Here is a 12711-nt window from a genome sequence, read left to right as displayed (position 1 = left end):
GCAGTGATTTTTGGAGATTTTATATTTCAGGCAGTACCACTAATCCTCACTACGCACATCAAACCACAGTTACGTAAGACGAAGGTTACACAGGAGCTGTTGTGGTTGTAGACAAGGTGCCGATTAGAGACGGTCTGGAAAAAACTAAAATCCAAAGACACTGCTGAGTACTTTGATGTGTAGCAACTGGAGCATGCTAGGATCAGGAATAATCAATGCTGATGAGGTGAATTCTTTACCCAGGGTCTGAGTGATGCCATGAAAGGGGATTTGTGTTTCAGGTCACTTTTTCTGACACAATGCTGATTTTGGTAGAGGATTTATTGATGATGGAGAGAGCCAACAATTAAAGTGTCAGGAAGAAAGACGAGCAATCAGATTGACAAAGGGCGGGCAGATGCCAACAAGCTTGCTGAAGAAGCAGGACAGGCTGGAGATAAAGCAAACCACGATCAAACCACTGACCGCTAAAGGCAGGCGGGGTCAGATCAAAGCTAAACCTCTGCTTGCCTAAATGAAGCTCTCATCCGTTTAAGAGATTTTGCTGTGGCCTTTTTTTCTGTCTGAGTCTTGCAGATTTCTATTTGAGGATTATTTATCTGCTCTGAAATTTCATGATAAAGCTGCAAAGTCAGGCAGCAGGAAAGCCAACAGTTTATTTTTCTGGTTTTATGATCTAAACTCATGAACTTTCTCCCACTCCATGGGGTAAATCAACAGACTTAAAACATTTTCCATAATAAACCACATAGCTGGTGATGGTGCGATGGCTTGAAACTTAAAAAAAAAACAAAAACAAAACAAGGACTGTGAATAAATAAACAGCATAAATGTGCATTTAAATAAATATTAGTATTTGTTTGTACAACCGAAATGAAATTTGTATTATCTTCCTAAATGGGATCCTACTGCTGAATTTAAGTAATTGTGTTCATGCTATTTATTGTTTTTCAAAACATGTATTTCTTAGTTTATTTAGCATTATTTTTTGGCTTTATCCTTTAAAATGTTTACATTTTTTTTCCATTAATAGTTTTTATATTGTCAAATTACAAATATTTTTTCATACTTCTCTTTTTGTTTTTTTTAATTTATCATGAATATTTTACTTACATTACTTTTTTAGATAATCTGAATAATTGTTATTAAAAGTTAAAATTCAAATTGTAAAATTAGGATAAATATTCTGTGGATAAATTATTCTTTTTCATTTTGTGGTGGTCCTGTTGCATCTTGATTTAAGCATTTCCTAAAAATAATGTGCGAAGCCAGCTGAGCATGAAGGTGGTGGTATATCATGGTCTGAACTGAGTTTAAACGTCAACAACCCTAAATAAAAAAATCTACAAGGTGGAAAATTATTTTTCACAGCCTTCCTTAGGTTAGATTTAAAAGATTTTCCTTGTTGACTGATGTTTAAATGACTACAGAGGAGCTTTGAGGGTAAAAGTTTGTCTTCATGTCTGACCGAACCTCCATTCTTCCTGTAACCAAACCCAGGTTCAGTCTTAGCGCTGATTTTACAGATCCACCTCTGCAGCTCGAGGCTCTGCCGTGTCTGAAGACATATCAGTCAGGAGTCAAAAGATTCAAAGATGCTCTGCTGCAGACATGCTGTGCACTTAAAGCCTGTCATGTTTGCCCTCCAGCCCCTCAGTCCCTATTTTACCTAAAACTACTTCATCTGGGCTGATTTGTTTGGTTCCTTGTTTTATATTTGCCAGGAGCGTTCTCTCCTGTCCTCTTCTTCAACTTCTCTCCTTCCACCCTAGCTCTGCTTCCTCAGACCTGCTCGGTACAGTAGGGTTTCCATAGCAACGCCTGCAGCAGGTCACCGTGTCACGAGGGACTGAGTTTAGCTCGCTGCTATTGGCTGCTCAGCCCACTCTGCCGGGCTCTGACTGGCTGGCGTGGCCTTCCGGACTTATGATGTTTACAGAGATGAAGGGCTAAGCTGACTGATTACCAAGCACACACACAGAGGCGGAGCGGGGCAGCGCAGTAAATAATTAATCAGAAAGCACTGATTCTGTAATGACTTTGGTGAGAAATTGAGTTGCCAAGAGAGATTACAGCACGATCATGAATGACGCTGGACAGTAAAGCAGGAATGCTCATGTTTCTTTGAAAAAAACAACTCTCCTCTACTCTGGCTTTATGGAAAAAAACAGTGTTCAACAAAACTCTGCTCCACCTAAATAACAAAAAAGCCAGTGCTAAACACAACTATGCTCAAACTAAATGAAAGAAAATCGGTGTTAAGCAAAAATGCACCACCTCAATAACTCTGTGTCAATATCTGTGCTAAACAGAACTTTTCTCCATTTAAATAACAAAAAATAATGCTAAACAGATCTCTGCTCCACTTAAATAACAAGATCAGTGCAAAATGAAGCTGCTCCACCTAAATATCAGAAAAAAATGTGCTAATAATTATTTCATCAACTTTTCTTTCATGGTATATTCAATTATAATAAGGTATTTGAAATAAATTTCTTTGCCACAGACCATCAGTCCAATCACCAAAAGCCTTAATACAGGAATGTTTATGAATTAATAAATCAGCTCAAACTATTGATGGAAAGATTAAATCACTTTCTGGGGTTCAATTTCAAGCCAGGAAAAGATTCAGATCTCACAAAACTTTTCACTTGTTTTCGTTTTAATATCTTAGATCAAAAAATTGTTGGCCACATTTTCTGACAGTACTGCAGGTAAAGGGCAGCCGTTGTGGATTACTGCCCGGTAAAGCAGGACCAAAAAGTTGTCATCTGGAGAAGAAAGAACCCTAAGATCATCTGTCCGGTTGGCGAGCAGCTGAGTTTCCTTGCTGAGAAATTGGGATTCTGTGTTTCATGACTCATAACGGGACTGAATTCGCTTCATAATTGCTTTTCCCAGCAAATTTGACTTGTACTTGTTTTTGCAGCTGGGGCTGGACACACAGATTTGAAATAGACACGCCAAAAAATAGCAACGAATTAGCATGCAGCTGCAGATGATCGTAAGAGGAAAAGCACTAACCAGATCAATCTCACATGAGGGTAAATCCTTGCCTCCTGGTGCACCGGACAATTTTTTATTTTGGGATCACTCTGTCAGTTTAATTCTGCCGCGCTTTAACACTGTTTAGTTCCCCAAACAATATTATCATCACAGACCTATATAAAGGCCAGATGCACACTGTTATAATCAGGACACAGTGTATCACTGAAGCCAGATCAACACTCAGAAGTAGGCCAGTCTCTGCTGCGTTTACTGTGTGTGGTTTCACAGAGGTGCAGCACAAGCAGCAGGTCCTCCAGCTTGGACTGCTGCGATTCTTCCTCATTTTAAACCCTTTCCAGATCACTGTTTTATCCTATGATAACCATGATGAAGATCATCACAACAATCCCACAGTTTTCCAGTATGACCGTCCCTCTCTCCACTATCTGTTCATTCCCCAGCCGGTCCCTTGACCAGTTTGTGCTCCTCTGCCTGCTCATCTCCAACTTCATCTGGCCAGGACTTACTCTGAGTGGAGAGTCGTGCTGAAAAAGCGGCCTGCTAGTTGTAGGGTTACATAACAAGGATTTAGCTGCAGGAATGCTCCTGCCAAGCCTCAAAATGCACCACTTTCCCCGCGTGCCGCTCTTTCTGCACGCACACCGTGCACGGGTGTTTCTGTTTCAGAGCACTTGCTGTGTCTTATTAACAGTGACTGAACCGCTCATGGTTCAGGAGAATCAAACTGCGACTGATGCCAATTTTACGCCAAATGCAACACTGATTTAGACGATACAGCTCATGCGAGGCTCTCTTTTGATGAATGATTCCATTATTAATTACATTTTTAGCTTGTTACTGCAATCTGATAAAAAAAGAATAGTATTTATGTCATCCTTAAAATATGTATCTATAAATGAATATCTTCAGAATTACTGCCCTGATTCTCCTCAGCATTACCTCCTGGAGTTTTCGCCTTAGTAACTTTTTGTAAGAATTTGTTCTTCTAAGACTATTTTAATGGCATAATACTTTTTACTTTTATTCAACATTCATTTAGAAAATTCCAACTCATACTAAGATATATTTTTAATTGTTCCCTAATTTCTTTTTTCCCCTTTCATTTAAAATGTTAGTACTTAAAAACCATTAAAGAGTTAGCATAATATTACAGTCTTGAATTATCTGGAATAAATGGCTTTCTAACATTCACTGTGTATTTTTTCTTCTTTGCTGAAAGTTTTTCCAGTATTTCTTGTGAGGCGTCTCAACACAACCTCAGCTGTGAATTGCAGCTTTAAAAATAAACGGAATTAATCCAAATTTTAACCTAACACTTGAGCAGCTATTTGACACCATAACTAGTTAATTGGACAACAAATTAAATTAATGAAATTGTCCTCTTTTTCCCTAGCAACCAATGTTGGCATTTGTCTCAATCCCATTATTGACACAAAAACATAAAAAAGTGGCACAGCTCTGAACTATATTTAGCTTTATGTCCATCAGGAATCCGAGCAGAGAAGATATATTTTCTCAAAATAAAATCACTATTTTCACGAGGTCTTACTATCAAATCATTAGATTTCCCAAAAATACCATAACCCATGTCAGCACCACTTTACAATAAGGGTCCCTAGTTATTTATTAATAATTTATTTAAAGTTTTAATGGCAACTTTCATGCATTACTTAGTGTCTTGCCTATTGCATTAGCTAGCAGTTTACTATTATTTATAAAAAACGCTTTTCATACTTTGTGAAGTTCGAGGCGCTTTACAATGAAAAACAAATCAAGACACAGCAATTAAAAAAAACTAAACATCCTTCACCCTTCCCCTTTCCCCTCTTTTAACACAGATTTCACATGGTCCCAAGCACAGTAAGTGAATACTTATAAAAGTAACTTGTAAAAGAAACTTAAGGCTCGTCTCTGTTGTGAGGAAAATGGGAAACTATTCCTAGCAGAAGCCAGCTCAGCCACAGGACAATCGCCACAATGCTACAGACCGGGAAAGCAACGGGGTCCATTCCACAGCCTAGAGGCTGCAATCTTGGACCCCAACCACCCCCAACCAGGCGATAACCATGGCAACAACCAACAACCAAGCCGGAAAGACCTGGCATAATGGATCCCCACAGGGAAATATTGTGGATAAAATTATAGTAAGAAAAAGGTTACATTTAAATATAAAATGTATGTAGATACATAAAAGGAAAAATTAAATTACATATATAGGATAAATTATAAAAATAAATAAATATTTCACTTTACCTAATGAATTATGAAGCATTTATAAAACCTGTGTTATGGGATTGCTTAGCATCGTGTATGCAATAACTACATGTTAATTAACAGGTTTGTAAAGCCTTAATAGTGTCAAAAGTAATTATTTACTATAGTTATTTTTGGCTGTAAAGTTTTATGTAACGTTTTATGTTTTAGCCTGAGGCTTGACAAACACATTAACTAACAAGTAGTTATTGCATACATCATACAAAGCAGCTTTCATTCATGCTTTGTGATGCATTTTTTAAGGTTAAATGTTAAACATTAGATAACTGCTGACAAATGCATTAGGTGAAACACTTAGAAATCAAAAGTAATGAATAAAAATGGCTCTTAACACTTCATTACAGTAATTAACTAATTAAAGCTTATTAATGCATTAACTAAAATTAGTAATGAATCTCTTACTGTAACATGTTACCAGCTGTTTTTAAATCAAGATAACCACAGTTTGAATTCTCTTTAGTTGTTAGTTAACATTTAAAGTTTGCTTTTTGTCCTCAAAGGATCAGAGGCATTTTTGTGTTTTTCTCTTGTCTTGATGTGTTTGACATGTGAACCAATTTGTCTTCCTGTACTTGAAAATTAAAATTTTACCTGTTATTGATTTGCATTTTGAATGGTTGCCATGGCAGCATACTGGGACAAAGACAATCCTGATACATGACATCAAGTTGTGATCTAATATAATTTCCCCTTATTTGTCGTGCGATTTAGTAATAAACTTTTCATAAAGATGTGCGGTAAAACAATCATTTTTTTTTAGTACTTTTTAGTCCACATTTATATACAGTTTTGTTTTATACCTCAAAATGAGGTATAGGTTGATTGAAAAATCATTTGATAAACTTGTGTACAGATCTCCTCACCAAACTGGTGAGGAGATCACCAGTTTGGTGGCACAGTATGCCCACTGCATACTGTTGTCATGGCAACAGCACAATGTTATACACTTATATAGTCTTTGGGGCCGACAAAATGTCTCTTTCACCCATATTCACCCAAAAAAAAAAAACAACAACGTACCATCTTAAGGCATTAAAAGAACGAAACAACGGACATGACCTTTGACCTTTGTCTATTATTATATTTATGCTCAACATCTGGGTCATAGCAAAGATCCATTTAATAGCTTTGTGAAGACAGCGCAAAAGAAAAAGACTAGGCGGGATTTTTTTAAAGATCTACAAGGGCAAAAAAGCTTCTAAAATGTGCAAAAACATGCTCCCTTTTCCAACACACCCAAACCAGCAAAACTCTACTTTGTGCATTTGCCGAGAAATGTATATACCAAGCAAATCCAATCTCTATCAAACATGAAAGAAGCCGCTGTTTGCACCTTTATCATTATTATCATGAAAGCATGAAAGGCAGGTATGGAATGGCACAACTTTATGCTCAAACGGATGCAGATGTGGCTGCAGAAAATGTGGCACATCGACTCTGTTTATGTAAATATTTCAAGAAAGCCTGAGGCAAAGATTATTGGGACGTCTTGCATAACGTAAAGCTTCTGGAGGAGTAAAAGGCTGATATGAAAGCGACCGTGTTAATTAAAGTCGACATTAACTATGTCTCTCCATCTCTCTTTTTGTTTCAAAGTCACTTTTTGAACTTGACGTTTTTTATTTCTGAAGGATTTTTAGTACATTGGGACCTTAATGTGCACAGATTGCTTAAACTAAAGGCATCAAAATTACCAAAAACTTTTACATCATTACTTGAACATAATGGCAAAAGAACCCAATAAAAGAAAAGTCTGAGCTGTCACAACAACCTGTCAAATAGTGAATTAATGTGATTGTGGCAGCCATTAAAAATTCTAATTTACCGTAAAAGAAAATTAATACTTTTTTGTGTGTACTGGAACTAAAATCTTTGTGTGTCTTTATTAGCACATGAAAGATGTCATTTTAGATCTGGGACTGAACTGAACCCAAATGTTTTGTTTGATGCCAAACTGTAATTTTAGCAGGTCATTAGGGTTGTGTAGCTGTGTTAGCTGGTTCAGGATTGTAATTTGAGTATCAAAGTTGAAACAAAAACGTCCGTCCAATCACTGGGGGGGATTTTATCAGCACCTGTCCCCATAAAGCGGCCCGGTTCTGCTCGGGCAGAACAGTGCGGGGCAAAAAAGCTTGGCTACTGCTTCTCCTGCCAGGTGTCTTGTCTAGATTCCAATAGCTTTGTCAGCTACGTACCAAGCATTGCATCATCCACACCGTTTTGTTGCCAGTAGATTCAGTGGCAAAGATTCCAGACAGGATCAAAATGGAAAAAAAAATAACATTTTTTGTTTGTTTGTTTGTTTGTCTCAATACCCCAGCAGAAGGGTTTTGTTGGTATGTCACTCCATTGCACATTTCACACATTTGACAAAACCGGTTTCGGCTTTAATGTGACCCCAGGATTTCTGAGAACCAAAAAGCTCTGCAGGAAATTAAACGGTGACAGGTTTCTAACCTCTCTACCGTTTAATCAACAGATGTTGTTCTGTTATCACTACTGTTTTCTAGCTGAGTGGTGAATGTGTGTAAAATCACAAGAAACCATTCAGGTTTTCAGTGCAAATGGAAAAGAGTGGTGAAGTGTTTCAGCAAACAACCTTCAAAACACTTTAGTCCAGTGAAAGCTTTTTCTTCTTTCATACGTTTTTTAGACTTGAAAAACCAACTGTTTTCCCAAACCTTAAGTTTTTGTGCATAAAAATAAAACAAGGTTTAAGTTTTTAAAAACCAACTCCAATGAAAGTTGTGTTTTTGGAGTTTTTAACATGTTCTTGTAGCATTTTTCTCATGATGGGGGAAGGAGAAATACTGTTAAAATTGAATTTCTGCGTATTTGTTTGTTGAAATCATTGTGAATCAGGAACAGATGTAAAAATGGCTTTGGAAAAAGCCTGTAGCTGTGACATAGGCGCTACAGACGGGAAACAAGCTGCCCGCTTTTCACCATTCTGATGCCTCCCCTTGCACACAAATAGACAGAATCCAAATTCATTCCCTACTCCTCTGACTCCTCCCTATTTCTCCAATTGTAGGTGCATTTGGAGCTTTAGTGGTGTCTGAACTTGAATTTTTAAGGAGAAGCCATAGCAAGTTGAGGCTGGATATCCCTCCATCGGTAGGGTGATCCTCATTGCGCTTGTGACGTGAAGGAGAAACGCATTTCTTCATGTGGGTGTGCTTTGTAGCACAGAAGTTTACATTTCAGGGCAAGTAATGACCTTTTGTTTTAGCATGAGTTTTGAAGTTATAAAACGGATTTTCATGATTTCATCTAGTGGTAGTGACGTCCGGATTTGAAGGCACTCCATGACTTACAGGGCTAAATGTAGGGTGAGGGAGAGGCCGTGGCGTTGGGGACTGAATTTGGATTCGGACGTAGATCCATGTTTGTCTTCGTTTTTCTTGTCCGGGTTGGCAAATGACTCAAAACTGTATGGCTCTGATGTTGACATTGCTGGGGTTGGTGAGGGGCTGTAAGCTAGCGCAAGATGATGGACGATGGGTGATGATGGGACGTCAGGGCAAGCCTACTCATCTCCAATGAGCCCACCCACAACTCAGGGGTGAATTTCTAATAAACTACCGCCGCTCTGCAGGAACTGCACTAGAAAACAACAGGTTTTGGCTGATTTTGGCTAAAAATGCCAAAATCATAATAAAAAGTCCACTGGGGATGGTTTAAAAAAAATCAAAATATGATCAGAGTGGGACTTTAAAGAGTAAAAAGATTTGGCATCTATAGATATTTGTTTGCACATCTAAAATAGAGAAACTTTTTTTTTTTTTGATTTAGATTTAACTATTAGATCCCTGTGTTTTACACGAGTGTGAAATATAAAATGCATCCTGGTGCAACACCTCGCCTCTACAGGAATGTGTGTGCTAACTGAGCACCACAGATGAGAGGCTGACCCCAGAAGAAAAATTCCTCCTACTGTGCATCTGCAACCAGGCTGCCAATCCTTCTGCAAGTTGTTTTAAACGAGGACAAATACTTAATGCATCTTCTGTTACGTACAACCTCCATAACACCCACAATGCATCTGTCCATATTCTCTAGATCTTACCTCCGTCCGAGTACGTCTCCGTTCCATATCCATCCTGTAGCCCGTTGTTCCAGGTGCCTTCATACTTCCCGCTCGTCCCCGTGCTTTCCCGTAGGCCATAGCGTCCTTTAAAGCCATGCGTCCACTCCCCCTTGTACACCCAACGGCCTTTGTTCTCAATGCCCACACCATGTCTCTTTCCCTGAGCCCAGGTGCCCTGGTAGGTGTTCCCGCTGGGCCACGTGTAGACCCCCAACAGTTCAAAGCCATGGGCCCAGGAGCCGCAGTACTCGCCCTGGCCCTTCGGTCCGGTACAGATCCCATAGCCGTGCGCCTTGCCCTCTTCCCACCCTCCACAATATGACCCCCCATCGTCAAAGTTGAACCTGCCGCCAGTGGACATGCATGAAACTGGTCTTGGCAATTCCCCTGAAGCCTCAACAAAAAGAAAAAGAAAAGAAAAAGAAAAGAAAGGGAGGAAAAGGACGGGCAGTTTGGTGCTAGAGACAGTCCATGAAGCTGAGTCTCTGGGCTAGGAGTGAGAGGGAGGGAGGAGTGGGAGGACGACTCCCACACAGACCAAGAAACGCTGCTTCTGATGTCAACAAGCTCAGAGTTGATGAAGGTGAAGACGGGTGCAGGAGAACAGGACCCCTGCAGATATTATAGGGTTTTCTGGAAAGGTGGGACGGGGGGCTCCTCACACCATCCTCTTGGTGGGCTCTAAACAGCTTTGGTTAGCACTTTTCTGCTTTTTTGCGCCTCAGGCAGGTGACAGAGGATGAGAGGGGAGCCTGAGCTGCCATTACCCCTTTTCAGCCGGAGTTTCAACCATCAGCCGGCTCCACCAGCCTCCAAGCAACCTGCCTACACAGATTATGACAAAGACACACACAACTCTTCCTCCTACTCTCTTACTTCTCGCTTGGGCCCACCCGTTCTGCTGCCTCCTACCTGATAATGCCTCCACCTCTCTGGGGGGCAAAGCCGAGAAGTTTCCCTGGCAGACCTCAAGCATAAACACCACCCTGATCAGTAGCGAGGCCCAGCAGACAGACAGGTATCGACTCTCCTCCACTGAGATGATTTTATCTTCAGTGATAACAAGAACAAAAGCTGGGCTCTGCGACTCCCGTCAGATCTTCTCCTGACGTTCTTGTGTCTCTGCCTATGCTGCCATGAAACATGCATTCAGGGAGAGAGGAGAAAACACATCATATATTCAGCCGCCTGCTTCCGTTGCTCCTGTGGAGCCGGAGAGCAGCAATGCAGTCTCCTGGCTTATAATATATGCAGGCAGGCACACGCTCTTTCTGACAGAAAGTGCGCACACACAGACAAAATAAACAACTGATTAATTTCTCCTCTTCTGTCCCCCCCCCTCTCTCTGTCAGTAGGTCTTTAATCCACTCCGTCCATAAGTGGTTTATCCTCTGCGTGGGTTGCCTTCAGGTTGCCTGCTTGATTAAGTAGCATCCATCTACAGGATCCTGTTCAGTTTTCCTCCACAGCATCCCCTGCTCATCTCCATGTTTCCCTGTAGAGCACCGGCTGACGCACAGCTTGCCCGGCCGCCCGTCGTCGTGGTCCTACAGTCTCCTCTGGCGGCTGGATCTCTGTGGCTCTCTCTTCAGCTCTGTGAGAAAATCGCCTCATTAAAGAGGACTGTTCCAATGCAGAGAGCCAAGCTCCCCCTCTCCCCCACTCAGTAGCACACTCCAGCGTTTAAAGAGACAGACGCCGAGCGAGCCGCCGTGCTTTACGTTCACTTGTGGCTCCTGATCTGTGACTGAGCCTTCCTGTCTTCATCCTGTGTGGCTGATTCCACAAATTGGCCTTAAACTCTGCATCCAATTTCAGGTGACATCACAAAAAGGGGCAGTTTGATTGTTTCTTTAGGCATTTTGTGACATGCAGAGGAAGATGCTGACTTGCTGAGATATTTTCACAAAAACTCTTCTCTCTTCTTGACATTTTGAGGAAATGTATGAAGAAATTGATCAAATGTTGACACTATGTTGGGTTTTCCAGCGCAAATGGCTTGTTGGTATAGGCCACACCCCTATCACTTAAAAATGGGCTATACAAAATCTGTCAATTAAAGGTTTTGAATCTTGGACAAAACAAAATTAATGGTTCCAACAATTACAAATAGTCATCCAGGTGTTGAATCAGCAACACAACCAAATAACAACACACATAGCAACACAACACTTCCACCACCATGTTAGACTGCTGCCCCGCGTTTTTATGAAACAATGTTCATTTGACTCTATAGATGTAATGGGACGCCTTCCCCTCAAGAAAGTTCCTTCTTTGTCCCATCAGTCCACAGAATATTTGTCCAAAGGCTTTGGAAAAGTATCAAATCGGAAACGAGTCTTTATGTTCTTGTTGCTCAGAAATGTTTGTTCAAAAGTCTCTGTTCTTTTCAAGTCATAAACTCTGTCTATAGCTGCCTGAAGTTCTTTCCATATTATTCTGCTTTCTTTAGGACATCCTGGATGAATTCTACTTGTGTTCTTGGCATGGTGAGGTTCTCCACTCGTCCATGTTTTTTTCATTTGTAGACAACGGCTGTTAATGTGGTTCTCTGAAGTTTCCGGTCAGCAGAAAATCCTATCAGACTGAAACATGTCAGTGACTTTGTGATAATCTGATTCGGATTTTGGGTGTTTGTCTCCTTCCACAGCTGGACTGCTGTTGTATCCTCTGTTATTCAACTGAGCGGCATGGACGCGATCCATTAAACCCCAAAGTGAAGCGAACAAGTGTAGGGGCAAGTTAAAGCAGATATAAGCAGCTTATGAATCCAGACAGAGCCACAGCTGACGTGCAGGTCATTTTATTGTCTTTTACATTAACAGACACCACAGGAACTCCTCAGCCATGACCAGCAATGTGAAATATTTATCCAATCTAGCGATCGCTCACTCATTATTGCCTCCATGCAGCTGTTTTCATCACAACTTCTCCGCACCAGATCCACTTCCATTGCATCCTTTCTTTTAGATGACAAATAAAAAAAAACTTTTGAACCAAATTAGGAGCTCTTTCCTTTCTTCCCTGCTACTGCTGTGCTTTGTTTTTCTGCCCACCACTGTCTGGAAGATTTAAGCCAATTCCAACAGATTACAGTAATAAAATCACTGAGTTTGAAGATTAAGGATTAGGGTTTTAAATGCACTGAAGCAAGTGAGAGGGAAGGAGGACAAGACAAAGCAGAAAGGAAGAAAAGGCTAAAAGGTTAACGAGACAGGACAGAGGGCAGGAGGGTTTGTGCGTTTTTCGGAAAACAAGAAAAGGTTTTAATGGTTTGAGCAGAGCAGAAATCTGCTTTGAGATCCTTGGTGTAATCTGCTCAGAGCTGACAGACGAGC

The 12711-nt window shown here is 40.5% G+C and overlaps 1 protein-coding gene across 1 annotated transcript in view; it reads right to left on the bottom strand.

Annotated features, from left to right (window-relative positions):
- jph3b (junctophilin 3b) overlaps positions 1–10960 on the bottom strand; it is a 56988-nt gene extending 46028 nt beyond the window's left edge. Inside the window, exon 1 of the mRNA XM_011476331.4 lies at positions 9353–10960. Coding sequence (XP_011474633.2) covers positions 9353–9734 — 382 coding nt within the window. The 5' untranslated portion in view covers positions 9735–10960. The remainder of the gene's footprint in view (positions 1–9352) is intronic.
- Positions 10961–12711: the final 1751 nt, after the last annotated feature.

This window comes from Oryzias latipes, chromosome 6 (assembly GCF_053564925.1).
Source record: "Oryzias latipes strain Hd-rR chromosome 6, Olatipes_Hd-rR_3.1".
Taxonomy (NCBI): Eukaryota; Metazoa; Chordata; class Actinopteri; order Beloniformes; family Adrianichthyidae; genus Oryzias; species Oryzias latipes.
The sequence above is the reverse complement of the archived record's forward strand: the minus strand, read 5'-3'. Positions and strand labels throughout refer to the sequence as shown.